Source organism: Trichechus manatus, unplaced genomic scaffold, assembly GCF_000243295.1.
Source record: "Trichechus manatus latirostris isolate Lorelei unplaced genomic scaffold, TriManLat1.0 scaffold00042, whole genome shotgun sequence".
Classification (NCBI taxonomy): domain Eukaryota; kingdom Metazoa; phylum Chordata; class Mammalia; order Sirenia; family Trichechidae; genus Trichechus; species Trichechus manatus.
The window spans coordinates 15,904,014-15,924,897 of NW_004443978.1; the positions used below are offsets into that span (position 1 = coordinate 15,904,014).

At 37.8% G+C, this 20,884-nt stretch overlaps 1 protein-coding gene across 1 annotated transcript in view; it reads right to left on the reverse strand.

The window, feature by feature from the left end:
- Positions 1 to 20,884, reverse strand: part of NDUFAF5 (NADH:ubiquinone oxidoreductase complex assembly factor 5) — a 40,030-nt gene that overhangs the window by 17,841 nt on the left and 1,305 nt on the right. Inside the window, 6 exon segments of the mRNA XM_004376486.3 lie at positions 3,132 to 3,329; positions 7,092 to 7,131; positions 9,520 to 9,623; positions 10,960 to 11,007; positions 15,169 to 15,232; positions 17,904 to 17,944. Of these exon segments, the coding sequence (XP_004376543.2) occupies positions 3,132 to 3,329; positions 7,092 to 7,131; positions 9,520 to 9,623; positions 10,960 to 11,007; positions 15,169 to 15,232; positions 17,904 to 17,944 (495 nt within the window).

Here is a 20,884-nt window from a genome sequence, read left to right on the forward strand (position 1 = left end):
GACCACTACTGTAAAAACTCGTGAAAAAGTTTGCACAGGAAAAGAAACAATCTTTGATAGTTAAGAGGGAGGGGAGGGGTGGGGATGGAAAAACACTAAATAGACAATAGATAAGTGGTAACTTTGGTGAAGGGTAAGACAGTACACAATACTGGGGAAGCCAGCACAGCTTGTCCAAGGCAAGGTCATGGAAGCTCCACAGACACACCCAAACTCCCTGAGGGACTGAATTGCTGCCCTGAAGGCTGTAGAGACCATGGTCTCGGGGAACATCTAGCTCAATTGGCATAACATAGTTTATAAAGATGTTCTATGTTCTACTTTGGTGAGTAGCGTCTGGGGTCTTAAAAGCCTGTGAGTGGCCATCTAAGATACTCCACTGGTCCTACCCCTTTGGGAGCAAGGGAGAATGAAGAAAACTAAAGATATAAGGGAAAGATTAGTCCAAAGGACTAACAGACCACAACTACCATGGCCTCCACCAGAGTAAAACTAGATGGTGCCCAGCTACCACCACTGACTGCTCTGACGGGTCACAATAGAGGGTCCCAGACAGAGCTGGAGAAAAACGTAGAACAAATTCTAACTCATTAAAAAAAAACAAAAAAAAAAACAGACTTACTGGCCTCCGCGAGACTGGAGAAACCCCGAGTATGGTCCCCGGACACCATTTTAGCTCAGTAATGACGTCACTCCTGAGGTTCACCCTTCAGCCAAAGATTAGATAGGTCCATAAAACAAAATGAGACTAAAGGGGCACACCAGCCCAGGGGCAAGGACTAGAAAGCAGGAGAGGACAGGAAAGCTGGTAATAGGGAACCCAAGGTAAAGAAGGGACAGTGCTGACCTGTTGTGGGGTTGTTAACCAATGTCATAAAACAATATGTGTACCGACTTTTTAATGAGAAACTATTTGTTCTGTAAATCTTCATCTAAAGTACAATAAAAAGAAAATAAAATATACAGTTAAGAATAAAAAACATGTTACAGAAATGTATGTGCATGTATATAGTATAGTAACGCACTTTTTTTTTTTTAAATATGGAAAATTACAAACCAAACTGTTAATAGGAGCTACCCCTAGGGTAGCAGCTCTCAAAGTGTGGTCTGGAGACCCTTGGGGTCTCTAGAGCCGTTTTCAGGATTCACAAGGTCAAAACTATTTTCATAATAACACTAAGCTCTCTTTTGTCTTTTTACCTCCCTTTCTCTCATAAGCATACAATGGAGTTTTTTCAGAACTACAAGACATGTGGTATAACAATATATTTGAACACAGAAGCACGTATAAGAATCCAGTTCTCTTCTATTAAGCTGTATAGTAAAGAAACTTGCCAAAATATAAAGCAATGGCATTCTTCTCTCAATTTTTTTGTTTTGGAAAATAAGTTCTTTTTCATAAAAAACAGTTATTTATATTAACGCAATCAGTTTATCAGTTTTAAAAAATACTAAAATAATTCAGTTTTCATTTCTAATATGCTTAATATCAATAGCTATAACTCACATAAACAAAAGCTTTTCAGGATCTTTAATAATTTTTAGACCAAAATTTTAAAAACTGCTGCTCTGAAGAGAGAGCTAAGATTTTTGGGATTAAAGGGGGAATAAGAGATTTTCACTTTATTTGCACAGTTCAATGTTTATAACCAAAATATATTTGTGTATTACTTATACAGTTAAAAATATGTTTAAAAAAAATACAGTGATCCTTCAAGGTACAATTGCCTGTGTTAAGACTGCTTGTTTTGATTACAAAGCAGAACACTCATGTGAAGCTGGGTTTTCAAACTTCTGGCTGCTCAGCAACATCTCAGAGTGTAGTTTCTATTTGACTCAGGAACTTTGAAAAGTTAAAAAAGAAAAAAAGGCAACCCTAGACACAACTGTGAAATCTTGATGTCCGTCTTCAGTTCCTAGCCTAGTCTTCCTTCCAGTCTATTGTTTTCTCCCTTCCCTGGAGGCCCCTTTCCAACATCAGGCGCCCTGCTAGTCAACCCCCTTGCCTTCTATCACAACAAGGAAGGCTATGACAATCCAGTTTTTATTGGTTGATGCTGTGAAACATATTCACGGTAAATCAGCTCAAACAGCTATTTTTGTTTTAAGTCTATCATCTCTAATTATGCAATGAAAAGCTTTCTTTCTTCATCAAGAAATTCCTGACTTCCTCTAATTAGGTTTAGAGATGTTTCTAGGCCTGACGTTTGAAAATCATAGGAAGTCTACTCAACCCATTTCTGAAGACAGCTAATCATGTCCTCTTAGAGCGACTTTGCTACTGGAGGGAGTGGGAAGGAGACAGTCATTGCCTCTCCAGATGGCTCCCTGTTGGAAACCTAATCCAGGAAAATGCTAGGAGTAGAGGGATGGAGAAGAGGAAGGTGGGGCTAATATTTACTGAACACCTACCATGGGCCAGGCACTTCACATCCTTTATCTTATTTAATACGAATAGCTTCATGAGGTGAGTGCCATTTACATTTTTAAAAGAAGTGAATACTCAAAAAGGTGAAGTAAATCACCCAAATTCCCCGAGCTTGTAAAGGGGCAGGGTAAGAACTCTAACTATACCTAGTGGACACCAATGCCTTGTCCTGTCCACTGTACCATGCTGACTATCTGTGAGTCCTCTTTGTAGATCTCTCCAGCCCTCATGCAATACAGCACTCACCCTACTTTCCCTAACCTTGAGTTAATCCTAGGCCTCGTGAGTGTACATTCATTTCAGACTCAGATGCACTGCTTCAACTGAGGGTTGGTGGTAAAGGTAGTACTGTAATGTCCCTGCATATCCCCTTTTTGCTATCGTCTGGAATGCTATGAATCCCATAATACATCTAACTCTGGATTTGAAGATTCTGAAAGAGTAGTACGTTGCAGAAAATAGTCTTGTTAACTGAGGTATAAGTTTTTTGAGCTACTTATTCAGGTAACGAACACTAAAAGTTTCACATTCTGATCCTGTGTCAATCAAGATGTGTTTACACCAACTGAATATGATCAATAAGAGCCTTTCTTTATAAAAAGCTGGTGTGTTGAAGCCTTTCCAAAATACTATCAATACCTGCAGTTTTCTATCTTGTTTCTAAACTGTAATTAATGGATTACTTGCTTCTCTTGATAGTTACCACAGTCAGTGTGTTAAAGCCAGCTCTCCCAAGAAGATGTCCTAGATCACTGACAGCAGTGAAAGGTGAAACGTGTGGAGAAAATCCTCCTTCCCTTTCCGTTTCTGCTAACTGTAAGGCACACCGAAGTTCATAGAGTGTGTCGCCTCCAAACATTGCACCAATAAACACTCCATCTGGTTTTAAAACATAATGAATCTGTAATAAATACAAGACAAGAAAGCTATTCACAATTTTATAAGTAAAAATGATCAAAGAATAAATACATGTCATCTAAACCGATATTTTATGATTACTATTATTTTAAGAGGCTGCCAAATATTAATAATCTGCTAAACTAATAAATAATATCTAAGGCAACTATCAGAAAGTCTTTGCTGTACAATATAGCTGTGATGACAGATAATATATTCAACAACATTAATATTTATAATAATCAGTTTTATGTTTTTCAATTTTCTAATAATAAATAGATCTTACTTTTATAATCAGAAAAATAAGGAAAAAAATTTTAAGTGTGGTAGATTGCAAATCACAATCATTCCTGTATTTGTGCCCTTTGAAATGTCATTTTTTAACAACACTGATCAAAAGATGGAATCTATTTCCCCTCTCCTTGAATATGAGCTGGCCTTGTGACTTGCTTTAGCCAAAAGAATGTGGAAGACGCGACAGCGTCCCAGTTACAGGCCTAAGTCTCAAATGGTCTTGCATGTTTCCACCTGCTCTCTTGGAACCCTGCCCAGCTGCCACATTGTGGTCATGCCTGAGCCAGCCTGGTGGAGGATGAGACATGTGGAGCAAAAGTCAGTCAGCCATCCCAGCTGAGACCAGCCTAAACCAGCCAGCTCTACGACAATGTGGCAGCTGACCACAGATACAAGTGCCAGCCAAGTCAGACCCAGGAGAACCTCCTATCTAAGCCCAGCCCAAACACCACCTCCAAAATTGTGAGCCAAGTAAATAGTTATTGTTGTAAGCCATTAAACTGGGGGGCTTGTTATGCAGAAAAAGCTACCTTAGAGAGAAATAATTATGATTCATAGCCATTAACCTGGTAACACGTCAATTTTCTTTAAATAACTTATTTTCCAGCTTTACAACAAAAAAAATTTTTTTTTAATAATTTTATTTTTTGTTGTTGAAAATGTACACAGCAGAACGTACACCAATTCAACAACTTCTACATGTACAATTCAGTGACACTGATTACATTCTTCAAGTTGTGCCACCATTCTCACCCTCCTTTTCTGAATTGTTCCTCCCCCATTAACATAAACTCACTGCCCCCAAGCTTCCTTTCTAACCTTTCAAGTTGCAATTGTCAATTTCACTCTAATATAGATAGTTAATAGAGCACAAAGCTCAAGGCAGACATTCCTTACTAATTAAGCTAAACTATTGTTTGGTTTGGAGTCCTGGTGGCACAGTGGTTAAGAGCTCGGCTGCTAATCAAAAGGTCAGCAGTTCAAATCTACCAGTTGCTCCTTAGAAACACTACAGGGCAGTTCTACTCTGTCCTATAGGGTCACTATGAGTCAGAATCAACTCGATGGCAACAGGTTTTATTGTATGGTTTAAAGAAGATTTCAGGGGATATTGTTGGTTCAAGGTTGAAGACTTAAAGATTATCTCAGGGTAATAGTTTCAGGGGTTCATCTAGCCTCAATGGCTCCAGAAAGTCAGTCCATGAGGATCTGAAATTCTTTTCCGCATTTCCCTGCCTTTGATCAAAGATTCCTCTACAGAATCTTTGATCAAAACGTTCAGTAACAGTAGTCGGGCACTATCCAGTTCTTCTGGTCTTATGGCAAAGGAGGCAGTTGTTATGGAGGCAATTAGCCACATATTCCATTTCTTCCTCCTATCCCTGACTCTCCTTCTTCCTCTGTTGCTCAGGAGAATAGAGACCAATCATTGTACCTTGAATGGCTGCTTGCAAGCTTTTAAAACCCCAGGCACTACACAACAAACTAGGAGGTATCACAGAAGCACTAAACATGGTATCAGGCCCATTAACTGGGATATCCCATGAAACCATGACCCTAAACCTCCAAACCAAGAACCCAAATCCCATGAGGTGTCTGGTTATACATGAGCAGTCTTGGCAGCTGCTCTTTTGCTGCTGTTGGAAATAAACATATACATCACACAAAAATAATTTTTAATTGATAACTGAAGCAAAATAGTGGCAAAAGTGAATTCCAGAATCACAAATGTTTGTTCATGGACTCTCTTAGCCTAGAATCTGTAACTAGTTTTGACTCTGTCTATTCTCAACAATGAGGAATACTACAGCAAAGGGGTGGAATCTGAAGTAAACCAGAACTCAAATAACAAGTGGGCTCTTCTAATCAAAGTACCATCTTGAATTTATACCTAACATATTATTAAGTAATTACAAAACAGTATATAAGCAAACAAATTGTAAAATCTTTGGCCTCTTCTCTTCTTCTCCTTTAGTGTTAAGTCCTTCTTTTGTCACTAAATTCTACTAGAGAAAGTACCTAAGATTTAGTCCTCAGCTCTTGCATTTTCTCTACCTCAGAGGGCTTATCAACTCTCATGGATTTTACAAGGATGAATTTCCAATCTCTGTCTTCAGTCTGGACATATTCTCAGACCTCTAAACTCATCTTTAACTGCCAATTCCATGACATTTGCTTCTTGGCAAATTCACCACCACCACCCCTGCCCCAACCCCTTCACCCCACACACAATACCTATTCTCAAACTAACTCCTCTTTCCAACTACCGTATTTCTATGAATTACCATTTTCTATACCCTTTATCTGGTCATTACCATTCTTCCCCATCCTTCAACTAATTATTCTCCAGGCATCCAGACTCAGAACTTTAAGATGAGGTTTGATACCTCTCTCTCTTTGATCATGAGATCTAATCAACCATCAAACTGCTGATTTTTTGTAGAGTCCTAAATACCTCTCTCTTCCATTTAACTACCATTGCCACCTAGGTTTAGTTTATCATGTGCCTGGACCACTGAAACAGTCTTCCTTCAATTTAACGAACTTCTCCAGATCTGTTTTCTAATCAGCAAAATGAAAATATTGTGCAGGGTTATTTAGACCACATAGACTACAATGACTGACAAATAGTATGTGCTTAAGATATAGTAGTTATCATTCTGCCACCAACTTTTTTTTTTTAACAGTTTCTACACGTACAATTTAGTGACATCGATTACATTCTTCAAGTTATGCAACCACTCTCACCCTCCTTTTCTGAGTTGTCTCTTATTAACATAAACACCGCCCCCTAAGATTTCTATCTAATCTTTCAAGTTGCTGTTGTCAATTTGATCTCATATAGATAGTTCTTAAAAGAACATGATGCTCAAGGCAGACCTTTTTTACTAGTTAAGCTATGTATCAACTTTTTAATCATGTCACTCTCCTCTTTAAAATTCTCCAGTGGCTCTGAATTGCATACAGAATTAATTAAATTTCTTAATCTGACACCCTAGTCCTCTTTCCCTCCTCTGAACACAATGCTGTTCACCTATCTCTCATCTGTTAGCTGATAAATGTCAATCAACAAACATTTACCAAATGCATACACGCACTCTAAGAGGCAATGGGGAAGATATAAACATAGATTCCTATCCACAAAATGTTTATTGGCAATTAAGAGAGAGAAGGAATCCACATACAAAATGTCTTAGGATAACAATATTATTTTGTGCAGTTACTAAACTCTTCATAAAATTTAAAGCTTATCTCCACAATTAGATTTCCTAAATTCCTGGTGAGGAAGTCATGCAAGGTGCTTCTCAATATGCCAAAGGGCACCCACATACCCTGTCCAGAGAAGACAATAAACACCTGATTGGATTCCATTTTCCAATTGTCATAAGTAAAGAGTTTGTGAAAACTAAAGTTTTGTAAGTTTCTAATAATAAATAAGATAGTATATTAGAATCAACATAGATTTTCTCACCTGTTCAAGTGCTCTAGGAAGGTCATTCACCCAGTGCAAACTAAAATATAAAAACAAATATCTGTTATACCTTAACTGGTAATAATTATAAACCTAAAAGGTGTTAGTTTGAAGTCTGAAACTGCATATCAAAATTCACTGATTGCTTTCATATATTTTAAAATAATAAATACTCCTAGTGGAACACCTTCTTTATGTTTACACTAGAAGACTCCCCTATATCAGTACATCACTTTAAGTAAAAAAGCTGATATGATTATATACCTAATTATTCTTTATCATGGAATAAAGTAAAAGTCATTTCCACTTGGGCCTCTTATCTAAACAGTGCTTTTCTGAGATCTTATTTAAAGAAAGTAATAAAAATAAGCACCTGATGACATGCTCAAAGAAGTTCATCAATTAAATCTAACAGTTAAGCCAGAGAAATACAGTATTTTAAGTTATATTTTCCTAGAAAAAAATAAAATTCATCAGCATACTTAAAATTCTACCAAGGCAAACAGCATTATTCACCAAAAATAACTAAGTTTTCTGATAAATAGCATTCCACATACCTAAAACAATAAAAAGTGCTCTGTTTACTTAAATTAAAGTTTCATCATATTTAGCTCAATAACTGAGAACAAAATACTTGATTTAAGAAACCTCTTGCATCGTCTTTTGACCCATTTATCCTCTCCCAGTGCTTGGTCATACCTGACGGCAAGGATTAGAACATTCTCAGTCACTGAGAATGTTAAAAAGCAAAGATGCCTGACCCAAGCCATGGTGTTTTCAATCACCTCATATGCATACAAAAGCTGAACAATGAATGAGGAAGATGGAATAAGAATTGATGCCTTTGAATTGTGGCGCTGGCGAAGAATATTGAATGTACTATGGACTGCCAAAATAACGAACAAATCTGTCTTGGAAGAAATACAACCAGAATGCTCCTTAGAAGCAAGGATGGTGAGACTTTGTCTCACAAACTTTTGACATGTTATCAGGAGGTACCAGCCCCTAGAGAAGGACATCATGCCTGGTAGAGGGTCAGTAAAGAAGAGGAAGACCCTCAGGGAGATGGACTGACATAGTGGCTGCAACAATGGGCTCAAGTATAACAACAATTGTGAGGATGGTGCAGGACTGGGCAGTGTTTCGTTCTATTGTATAAAAGGTCACTATGAGTCGGAACCAACTTGATGGCACCTAACAACAACAGTCACTACAGACTATGGTCACACATACCCAGTAGAGCTGGCATCCCTTTACGCTGGGTGTTAAATACTCATTTCATGCCACACTATGTAAAACTTCCATTTACCTTTCAAAATGCTTTCCGAAAATTATTGGAACTTTCAAAATAGGGAGGTCTTTTAAAAGCTCCATCATGGAGAAATGGAAACCATCAAAATTAATCACTTGCAAATAGCAAGCAAAAGAATAGGGTTAAAACTCAGGTTTTGACTCCCTTCCCTAATGTCTTCCATTTCAAGATAGAATGTGGTGCTTTTCTAAATTTGTTCAGCACATCTAAGAAAGCAGGGAAGAAATTACAAACTCACTGAGGAAAACAGGGTCACCAACCATACCAGTTCACCTGGAACTGAGAGGATTCCCAGCACAGAAGACTTTCAAAGCTAAAACCAGCAACATCCTAGTGAAATCAACATGGTTGGTCACTCTAAAGACAGCTATCAAAAGGGCTGTACTGGACATGGAGGACATGTTGAATCTTGGAAAGAAAATCTATTTGACTACAATAATGAAGTAGGACAATCAATATACCACACAGAATACTTATTTTCTCTATTACACTGAGTTCTTCAAGGATAGGATCTTTGAATTCATTTTTATACTCCTCCTAAGCTTCTAGCACAGTGCCTTGTATATTCTAACCTATTCAATAAATATTTACAATACATGCCTGTGGAATAAATGTAGAGGCGCATGGTAGAAAGCACAAAGGGAAAAGTAACTTTGAGAACCTCATTTCTGTGTAGAAGAATTAAAGCTGAAGGAAATACTAACTTTCCCTTATTTGAAAAGATGAGTTTTATGATAACAGTACTCTGATATTTGAATACTAGTGCCAGTACACTCTTTCAAACTCCTACTCCCATCAGTATCAGTTCTAAGATACCAATTTACAATGGGAAGGAAAGTCCTTCCATCACAGACAGGCTTTAGCAAGTTGAAGAAAATGGGGAGGGGGGAGTTGAGGCTGTATCATATTATCTCCACTAAGCAGCAAATAATGCATAACTCTTTAGCAGAGAAATCTTATAACGTATAAACCAAGATAACTAGTTTGTGATTTTAAAAATACAGTTTCTAAGAATTTACTGCATTATCGATATTCTTTATCTTGTACTAAAAACTTTCTAGCACAAATGATCTACTTATAACAGGTATTTTTTAAAAGTACTAATGGATTACCAACCTTAAACTGCTAACCACCAGGTCAAACGTATTTTCTCGGAAGGGAAGAAACTCTTCATCAGCTAAAACACTGAGAGTAGGAATTTCTGTTTCTATGGTATTTTTCTAATGGTAAAAAATAAAAGTTTAAAAACACATTTATACAGAATCTCAACTGCTAACACAATCACTTTTAAACTGAAGTAATGTTATATTTATCTGGCAGTTTACACCCTTCCCAAAAAATAAAATGAAGGTGGCACACAGAAAAGGCACTCAAAAAATATTTGTTAAATGACACTTAAGACCAGCTAGAAAAACTGGCTAGTTAGTTGGAAAAAAATAAACAGGATGCCCATCTCACACTAGAACAAATCTCAGAGGGCTCAAACCTTCAGTGAAATAACTGAAACCATAAAGGTACTACCTGAAAATACAGGTAAACATTTTCATACTCATAGGCAAAAAAAGCCTAAGTGAGTATGACTCAAAAGCCAAAAACTATAAAAGAAATAAATTATATATTTGATTATAAACTAATTAAAAACTTATAAAAAGCAATAAACAATGCAAACAACAAACTAGGAAAAATATAAGACATATGCGAAGAATTAATATCCCTAAAGAAGAAGTTCTTACAAATCACCCAGAATAAGAACATGCCAAAGTTAAAATAAAAGACAAGACACAGGCAATTCACAAAATTATTTACAAAATTCACAAATCAACAAAGGATCAAGAGCCAAAAGACATCAATAGCTATTTGGCTACACAAGTAATCAAACAAACGTAAAATAAAAACAACAGTGGGATTCTACTTTCTGCTTATTGGATTGACAAAGACAAAAAAGAATGACAACCCACTGTTGTCAAAGAAAAGGAGAAACAAGCACTTTCATATAATAGCATTGTTCAGTCTGGAGATGTGTATCAGAAATTAAAAATAGATTATCACTGAATCCATATATTCCACTACGAAGAATTTATTCCCAAAACAAAAGAATTTATTCCCAAAACAAAAATGTTCACCAGTGTTGATTATTGAAAAACTAGAAAAGCGCTCTTCAAAAGAAATTTGCCTAAATAACCCATGGAATACTCATTTACTGGAATACTATATAGCTATTTTAAAAGATGGTACATACATCGTTAACACAGAAATGACACTGTGTGAAAATCACAGCATGTTAGCATAATACAATTTGTATAAAATTGTGTGTTGGGGTGGTAGAGAGCAAAATATCGCTAGTGATTGCTCTGAATGGTGGGATTAGTGGTGATTTTTCCTTTCTCCTTTATATTTCATCTGTACTATATTTACAATTTAAAAAAATCAATAAAGCAATTTTTATTTAAAAAAAATAAAAATAAAGGAACTTTATTTTTTATTTTCAGTTCTTTACTCTTTAGAACTGAAAAATCACACCAGATCAGAAACCAACAGTGTTAAAAAGCTACCTACCAAAGCGTTTTCTGCAACGTCTGCTTGGAAAAACTTTCCAACAGTTTCCTGCAATGGAATAATTAAACCCAATCAATGATAAAACAAACAATAACAAAACAACTGTTGAAATTGCTAAGGAGAAAGTCACAATTATGCCTTCATTTTTAGCTTTGCAAGAATATTTTTCTGCTAAAACTAATACAGTACAAAAATAATAACACATTTGAAGTTATGCAGATACAAAGGACCTAGAATGGTTTTCTGCCTTTTAGTTGTTCATTCAAAGAGTTTACAAACAGTAATAAAAGACTTAACAAATGTGGATACTTGGGGGGGTGGGGGAGACTTAAGTGGTTTCATCTTCCCTCTGCTTCACCTATCAGCTCTTCCTTCCAACAAGAAAGGGTAAAGCACTATTTCTTTCCTGGATCAACACTTCCCGTCATGCCCTCTTTTCTCCAGGATACTGTTCCTTCAACCATAATCACTACCATCTTCAATCTCTTTCTTCTCCATCTCTTTCCCTCACCTTACAACAGGCATAGGCCTCTCAATCTTGAAAAATCTCCTTACCTCTAACCCCCTTCTAGCTGTTTTGTTTGTGATCCACAACTCTCCTTCTCACTAATGTCTGTCTCCACAGTTCTTGGTAATCTATTTTCACTTTCACTGCTCAGAATCACACTAACAGAATAATCACCAACTACAACAGTCTGCTCTCACTGCTCTCAGTCCTATTTCGCCTGACCTCTTTAAAGCACAGGTCTGTTAATGGTCTCCTAGAAACTTAAGTTACTCTGATTTCTCCTCCTCTATTAGAGAAGCCAATCCTTTCTACGTCACCCACATCCCCTTCTTAAAGAACTTCCCTGACTACAAGTTGGGAAGAGCATTCTACCATACAACCCTACCATTACCTGGCCACTGCTGATTACCTGAGGGCAACCAGTATAAAGGTAAATGTTTAACAGCAGGCTCTTCTTAAAAAAAAAAAAAAAAGTGTCCTGAGTTGTAGTGTTTGCTGATTTCCCTGGTGTTAACTACTCCCACAATGGCAGATTTCATGCTACCAACACGACACTGATGAATGCAGAGTTGGGAAGAGATGTGCACAATTGGCTCATCTGAGGCAGCTCCCGCACACTAACTGTGAGGGGTGAAGAATCAGGCCATTCAAACTGCTTGTCCCAGTGTCTCATGTGAAAATTTGAACTAAGAGAGTAGGGGCAGAGAACCCTAGAGTTTGAAAAGCATGTATTGTAGATTTCAGAGAGTAGGCCATAGTGAGCTGGTAAATGTTTAACACCAGGCTTTTGGTGGGGGACTGCTTTGTAGCATTTGCCAATTTCCATGGTATAAACACTCCCACCGTAACTGAGATTAAACTTTCACTTTAGTGCACAATGTCAATCAACACACAGAAGGGAAGAAATGCTAACAATCAGCTCTTAAGAGTTGGTACACGCCCACTCCAGCACACTACTGGGTGTAGGGTACTCATTTTGGGGCCAAATGCATTGATGAACAATGTCTCTGCAGACAGATAGTCTGCAGAGAGGAAAAAGAATAAAGGCAACCATGCAGCAGCCATGCAATCCCAGAGACATGTGAACAAGAGGGCCTTGGTTCTGATGTTTTAAAGTTCCCATTTCTTGTGAGGCCTGGCTGTACTCCCATATCCCTATGGATTAAATGCCCTTGTATTTAAATTGGCTTCAGTGCATTTATGCTTTTTACAATCAAAAGATACCTTACTAAGACACCTTTCAACTTACAGCCTATTCCCAGCATCTTTGTTGGCTCCTCTTCATTCTCTTACCACTAAATACAGTTACAGAAAGTTCCTTTCTACATTCTTGCCCCAGAAATCTTACCTATTCTTATGGTTTCAACTTTCACCACTATACAGGTCTCCAAATCTTCGTCAGACTTACTTGTCTCACTTAATCCTCTTGACAACCTTTTGAGATAAATATTACTGCCCCCATTTTACAGAAAATTAGGTCTGGAGAGGTTGGATAACTGGCCCAAGGGTACACAGACAGCAAGTGGCAGAGCTGGATTTTGAATCCCTATCTAACTTCAAGTCAATGTTCTGAACTTCAATACCCTAGGTTCCAGCTCTGCATTTCCAACAACCTACTGGACATTAATACTAACCTATTCCACTGTCACCACAAACTCAATATATCTAAAACAGGAATCATCCCTTGTTCCCTGCCCTAAACCCAGCCTCTGACTTTTTCCAGTCACTAAAGCTCATAACTTCAAAGTTATCTTGCATTTATTCATGCAATATTCATTTAACAAATCTTCATTGTGTGCCTCTTACATACCAGGTACTGTTCCAGACACTGGAAAGTTCACGGAGCTTATACTCAAGTGATAGAAGACAGAGAACAAATAAACAAATGTACATCAGGTGCTAATAAGTGCTATGGAGAAAAATAAGCAACTAGCCAATGGAAAGCAGGGAGCAGTGTTTTACAGTCAGAAGGGATCTTTGATGAGGGATCATTTAAGCAAAGATCTGAGGGAGGTAAGGAAGCTAGCCACACAGATAGCTTGGAGAAACGCAGAGAAAACAGCAAGTGCAATGAAAAGCCCTAACCTATTCAAGACAGCAAGGAGACCAGGGATGCTGAAAAGTTGAGATGGGGGGTAGGAGAAAAGGTCAGAGACATGATAAAGACTCACATTACATAAAGCCTTATGGATTAGGACTCTAGGTTATTACTGAGATGAGAAGCCAAGAGCTCTGAGCAGACTGACAATGATTTGACTTGTTTTAAAAGGATTACTTTGACTGCTGAGAGAACAGACTGTCTGGGGCAAGGGTAGAAGCAGGGAGACCAATAAGGAGGCAATAATCTAGCCAAAAGATGATGGTAGTTTGGACCAGCATGGTAATGGTGATGGTTGTAAGAGGTGGTAGAGATATGGATATATTTTGAAATCTAAACAAGATTTGCTGAAGTATTAGATATGGGTGAGGAGAACACAAGAGGAAGCAAAGAATAGTATTTTTGGTCTCAGCAACTGTAAAGATGAATTTGCTGTACCCACTATTATCCAATCACTTATCAATTCTGTTGATTCTAAGTCTCTCAGACATCCCTTTATATCTTGCTGCCTTCACATGGGTGGCAGGCCTTTACTTCTCATGCCTTCGCCACCACTAACGCAGTCTCCTAACTGGTCTGTTTTTCTCTATCCGCTCCCTTTTTCAATCCTTCCTACATACTATCCCCAGATTAATCTCCCCTAAACAGAGCTATGTCACACCCTACAACATTCTACATCTGTGCCTTGTCTCCCACCATGCCCTCACTTCCAATACCTCAATGAACCACCAATGCAAATTCTTTCAAATACTAGATCAGTCTGAGAAGTCTTTGACCACCTGAATCACTACTGATTTTTCCTTTCCCTTAACTCCTGTTGCACTTTAACAACTGTACCATTTCTGTGGCATTTACTATTATCAGTGTGTTTTCCAAGCCTCATAGTCCCTCTCCGACCCAAGTTTTTATCTAAGATTTTATACAGAAATCCCAGTTTAATCTTTGTGTCTAGCACAGTACCCTATATATAGGGACTACACCAATAAAATGCCATAGTGGCGCAACAGTTAAACCTTGGCTGCTAACCAAAAGGCTGGTGGTTTGAACCCAACCAGCGGCTCCAGGGGAGAAAGACCGGGCAACCTGCTCCCATAGAGATTACAGCCTAGAAAACCCTATGGAGCAGCTGTACTGTCACATGGGGTCACTATGAGCCAGAATCGGCTTGACAACACCTAACAACAACTTACATTTAATTATGCAGAAAGATTTCTAACCAACTGATGAAATTAATACTTTTCCTTGCTAAAAAAATCAGCTTAATCACATTTTCTATATTAATACCAATCTCATTTTTATTGTAAATTATCAAAAAAGTTTGAACAAAGTGAGAATAAGGAGAAACTTATCTTACATAGGTTTGAAAAAATAGTTGGAAGACTGTAAAAACGGCTTCAAAGTGAAAAAAAAAACACTGTAAGAAAAAATACCGAAGAGTGAAAAACAATCATTGGTTCTGTCACTTAAAAAAAAAAAACAAAGTTAGCAGCTCTGATATAATCAAAATCTAAATATGATACAAACTGAATTGATTAGGAAAGTCTTTCTCTAAAATGAGCCAATTTAATTTCTCAAAATAAAATTATGTCCTCAAATAACGTACCTTATTCAAATGTTGTGCTATGTAACCTCGTCCACAACCGACATCCAAAGCAAGAGGAAAATCTCTAAAATAAAGAGACATAAATTATGCTTTGTCAGTAATAATACCAACAAAACGTAATACACATGCGATATACATATGATGCATAATAATTATTAACAACTAATTTTTCTTAAGTAAAAACATTTTACTGAACACAATTTTCAGAAAGCTACATCATCGGCCTTGCCTCACAAGCTGTATCTACCAGAGAGTATAATGTATAAAGAAAGTCTATCTGGCCTGATATTCACAAAACCTCATTACGAACCTATGGCTGCTAACCAAAAGGTCAGCAGTTCAAATCCACCAGCTCCTTGGAAACCCAATGGGGACAATTCTACTCTGTCCTATAGGATCACTATGAGTCAGAATTGACTCGACAGCAATGGGTTTGCTCCCATAAGGTTGCTCTGTGATATGGATTTGTAGAATAGCTTAAATGTCGTTTTTAAATTTTATAATACATCCAGATAAAGAATGAAAAGAAGTTAATATAAATTAACGTGAATATAATGAACATACTTAACAGGGACTTAGTAAATATCTCTATTTTTCAAATTTGTTGATGCATCAGATCACTTAGAAATCATCATATTCTTTGTGAAATACCATGAAGTATTAACATGTTAAACTAAAAAAAAAAAAAAAATAGTTTGTTGAAAACTTACCAGGTTCAAAGCACTGTGCTAAGTATTCAGAGTATAAACCAAACCAAGATCACCCAACTAATAAGTGGCCGAGTCAGAACTTGAACCCAGTCCTTGAATCCTGAACCAGAACTATTATCTCCTATGCTATACTCTCTCTTCTAAATATACTGTATCAGTATAAACTTCTAATTGTAGGTCACAGGTTGAAGAAAAATTTGTGACAAGAAAATTTAAAATTCTATCAGCTAATAATGCTTTTCCCGAAAAATCAGAACAAAAAGAATCCCTTTTCAATTTCTGTTAAAAATCTATGTCAAAACTACAGAACACCAATACAGAGTTGGAGAACACCACTGTTGAGAGTTAACCATTTATTAACCTAGTGCCATATATCCTGATTATGAACACAGGCAATGCGGCACGATTGTTAAGTATGCAGGCTTTAGAATCAGAAAGACATGAGTTAGAATTCTGGGCCTGAAATTTACTGGCTCTGCTAACCACAGGCAAGTGATTTAACCTTGATAGATCTTAGTTTCCCATCTATAAAATGGAAAGATTTCTGCCTCCCTCAGAGATGGTGCAAGAGTTATACAAAATGGTGCACGTAAAAGAAGCCCTAGTAGCGCGATAATTAAGCGCTTCACTACTAACTGAAAGGTCAGAACCCAACAGTGGCTCCACAGGAGAAAACACCTGGCGATCTGCTCCCGTAAAGATTACAGCCTGCTAGCAGTTCTACTCTGTCACATGGGAGAGTAGAACTGCTATGAGTTGGAATCGACAGCACACCCAAGAGTGCACATAAAGCATCTGGCACAGTACAAACGCTCAACCAAAGTTAGTTGTTAGTTTTGTCACTAGTGAGCCTGTGAATCCACAAACAAGGCACCAATCTGTGGCATTAGTTTTAAAAAAAATCAACAAGAAATCAGTGCTGACAAGATAAACTACTTTTTCTAATAACTGAACATTAGTATAAGAACATTTAGACTAGTATTTTTCATAATTCCAAAGTGTTAATGTTAGTTTAAAATGTTTTTGGCCATAATCACAGGTCTCTCCATAGACCTGTGGTTTGCTCAATACTATGAAATAAAGACTGTAAAACCCAAATAGATTTGCAAAGTTTAATTTTTCATTTATTAAATCACAAGTGGCCTATAATCCAGGCATAGCAAATGACTACAATATTAAGAATTAGCTATTTTTCAGATCTTTAAAATAATGGAACTAATGAAACAAATGAAATGGGGGTGATTGTTTGAAACAAGCATTTTGTCTTATGAAATTAATTCATCCCAAAACTCTTTTAAGCAGCAAGAACCTAACCAAAATACGACTGAAAGAGCCCATAGTTTTATAAAATTTTCTTTATTCTAGGCAAATGTAGTAAATTAATCCTATCTTGGTCTGAATTAATGGATGGTCTTTTAACCTAAGAACATAAAAATTTGCTAACATCACAGAGCATCTACCACATGGCTGTCAACTCCAGTCCATAGATCTTTCACTATGTCTAATATCAAGCAATGAATCCATCAAGGTTTCAAAAACACTTGATGAAAGTGTTCTTTTCTTAAATCTGACTCATATGACCTTGTTACCACTAACAATTTTTAAGATAAAATGGCCAAAGTCTCATATAACCTACTTGGAGAGTGAATCTAGGTAGACTCTTTCCTTCTCTTAGATGATAAGAGACTCTACTGCTAATTTTAGTCAAACATTTAAAGCTAGGTTTAGTAAATCTTAAATATTCATATGCAGCCAATCCTTTATCTCTGTTTTTGGAACAATTCTTCCACTACTGGCTTTTGGCCAAATCAAGAGGATCAGTCATTCAGGCTTGGAGAGAAGCTATGAGTTGTGCTTGCATTCATTCGTTTTTTTAGGCAACAATAAAGAAAAAAACGTTTGCTCTCTCAGACGTGAAAAAGAGTCTATCACTCCGGGTAATAAATTCCTCCAGATTTTGCCATTCCAGATAACAAGTTCTCAACATTTAAGTTGACTACATTTTACTAAGTACCCATCACTTACCTGGCTATGTCATATACACGGTCTGCAACTCGACTTCCAACCTGAAGGATAACAAGAGGCAATGATACACACAAGTTAAGATGAGCAGGTTTAACAGAGAAGCAACACTCTTTACAGTATTCAACTATCCATAGGTTACTCATGTTTCAACTGGTAGAGAACTACTTGCCTTTATCCCTTTTTCTATAAGACTACAGCAAGTTTCTTTTCTAATTCAGAATAACTCCCCCCCAAAAAAACCCCACTGCTGTCGATGCAAGGCAACAACATACATTATATATGCACATATATAAAAATATTCTTTATATTTCATGTGAAAAAGAGAACCTACAGACTGGGAAAAAAATTTTGGCTACCATATATCCAACAATGGTGTAATCTCAAAAATTTAGAGAATACTTCAACATCTCAACAACAAAAAGACACACAATCCAATTAAAAATGAGCAAAGGATATGAACAGACACTTCACCAAAGAAGACACTCAGACGGCTAACAAGCACACAAAGATATGCTTGCGATCACCAGCCATTAAAAAAAAAAAAACAACAACCAAACTCGTTGCTGTAGAGTTGATTCCAACTCATAGCAACTCTATCGGACAGAATAGAGCTGCCCCATAGGGGGTTTCCAAGGAGTGGCTGGTGGATAAGAACTGCCAACATTTTTGGTTAGTAGCCTGAGCTCTTAACCACTGCGCCACCAGGGCTCTGCTAGGCCATTAGTGAGATGCAAATCAAAACTATAATGAGATATCATCTGTGGTAGATTAATTACTTTTGTGTGTGGCCTTTCTAGGCAGGGCTTGTAACTCCCACCAAGGTGACTGTGTGATAGGGTAATTGTGGCCTATCAAGGGGACTGGTCAGTTTTGCCTTAAAAGCAAGCCAATTCCAGAGCAGAAGGAGGAGCCCACCACCACCAAGGAAGGAGAGATCAGTAGGAGATGGTGTGGTGGGCTTCCCGGCCCACAGAGAGAGAAAGCTGAGTGCCTCTGGGCAGAGACTGAGGGCCAGGAAGAGGCATGCCTGCGAGCATGGCTGTGAAGAGGGTATCTTGATGGAAGAACTATATCTTCAGAGTTCCTGAGCCTGAACCGTAACTGTTACTTCCCTAATAAACCCCATAATTGTGAGTATGGTCTGTGAGTTCTGTGTGGCCACTGCAATCAATTATTGAACCCAGCAGAGAGTGCTGTGGGAGGGACAGTTGGTGTCAGAATTGATAGAGATGGCGGAGAGAGTAGGCTTGTCTGGCCTCTGCCTCATGGGAATCAGCCTTGTGCTGTTGATCTTGGTTCTCCTTCCCCCGTGTGGGGCTGGAGGTCAGAAATTGCCTCCAAGTTGTTTTTACACCATCTCACCCCAACATTACTGGCACTAATTTAAAAAACAAACAAACAGAAAATAACAAATGTTGGAGAGGTTGTGGGGAGATTGGAACTCTCAAACACTGCTGATGGGAATGTAAAATGGTACAACCACTATGGAAAACGGTATGGCGCTTCCTTAAAAAGCTAGCAACAGAAATACCATTATGACCAGCAATCCCACTCCTAGGTATATACTCTAAAGAAATAAGAGCCATTTACACAAATAGACATATGCACACTCATGTTCCCTGCAGCATTATTCACAACAGCAAAAGATGGAAACAACCTAAGTGCCCACCAACAGATGAATGGATTAACAAACTGTGGTGCATGCACACATTGGAATACTATCCAACGATAAAGGATAATGACGAATTTGTGAAATATTTCACAATGTGGATGAATTTGGGGACATTATGCTGAGTGAAATAAGTCAATCACAAAAGGACAAATATTGTATCAAACCACAATTTCAAAGAAACAAGAAAAAGCTTACACACAGGAAAAAAAAAAAAATTCCTTGATGGTTACCAGGGATGGGAGGGAGGGAAAATTACCAAATAGAAGACACGTGTTACTACCAGTCAAGGAAAAGGCAATAGACGATATGGAGAATGTCAGCAAAATATGACCAAGGCATGGGAGGACACCGAGATAAACTAAGAACAGCGGGCAACAATAATTACTATAGCACAGACAATCCTGCAACAATAGTAACAAACACTAACTTATGAATGGATACATAGAAATACCAAAAGGTGTGAGAGGGTGTTTAAGGGAACACACTCACCTGACTCACCTGCAGATATAAGTTTGGTAGTGGATATTTCTCTATACATAACTGAATGCGCTGCTTACGTATTAATACAGACAATAAAGCACACAGGGGTCACAGTTAGGGCTACTTCTTAGACATAACCAAACACCTCACGGGACAAAGTTCCTAGGCTCAAAGGTGAAGAACCATAGCCTTGGACACCTATGTCAATTGGCACAACATATTTCATAAAGACCAAGTTCTGCATCCTACTTTGGCGAGTAGCATCTGGGATCTAAAAAGCTTGTGAGCAGCCCTCTAAGATACAACTACTGGTCTTTTGCCATCCAGAGCAAAGAAGAGTGAAGAAAACCGAAGACTCAAGGGAGCAACAGGTCCAAAGGATTAATGGACCACATGAACCATAGAGCCTACATGCCCCCCCAATACCAGAAGAACTAGATGAGATGCCCAGTCAGCACTACCGACAGCTGTGTGGGATCACAACAGAGGGTCCCGAATACAGCAGGATGAAAACTGTAGAACAAAAAATCAAATTCACAAAAAAAGACCAGACTTATTGGTCTGACAGAGACTGGAGGAAGCCCCAAGACTATGGCTCTAAGACACCCTTCTAAACTGAAACTGAAACCACTCCCAGAGACCACTCCTCAACCAAACCACAGACAGGCTCAAAAAATAAAAACAGTATAACACTCGAGAGGGACGTGCTCATTAATACAATCAATTATAAGAGATTGAAAAGGCAACATATGCCCAAAAGCAAAGATGAGAAGGCAGGAAGGGGTAAAAAAGCAGGAGAAAGAGAAACAGGAAATCTACGATGGAAATG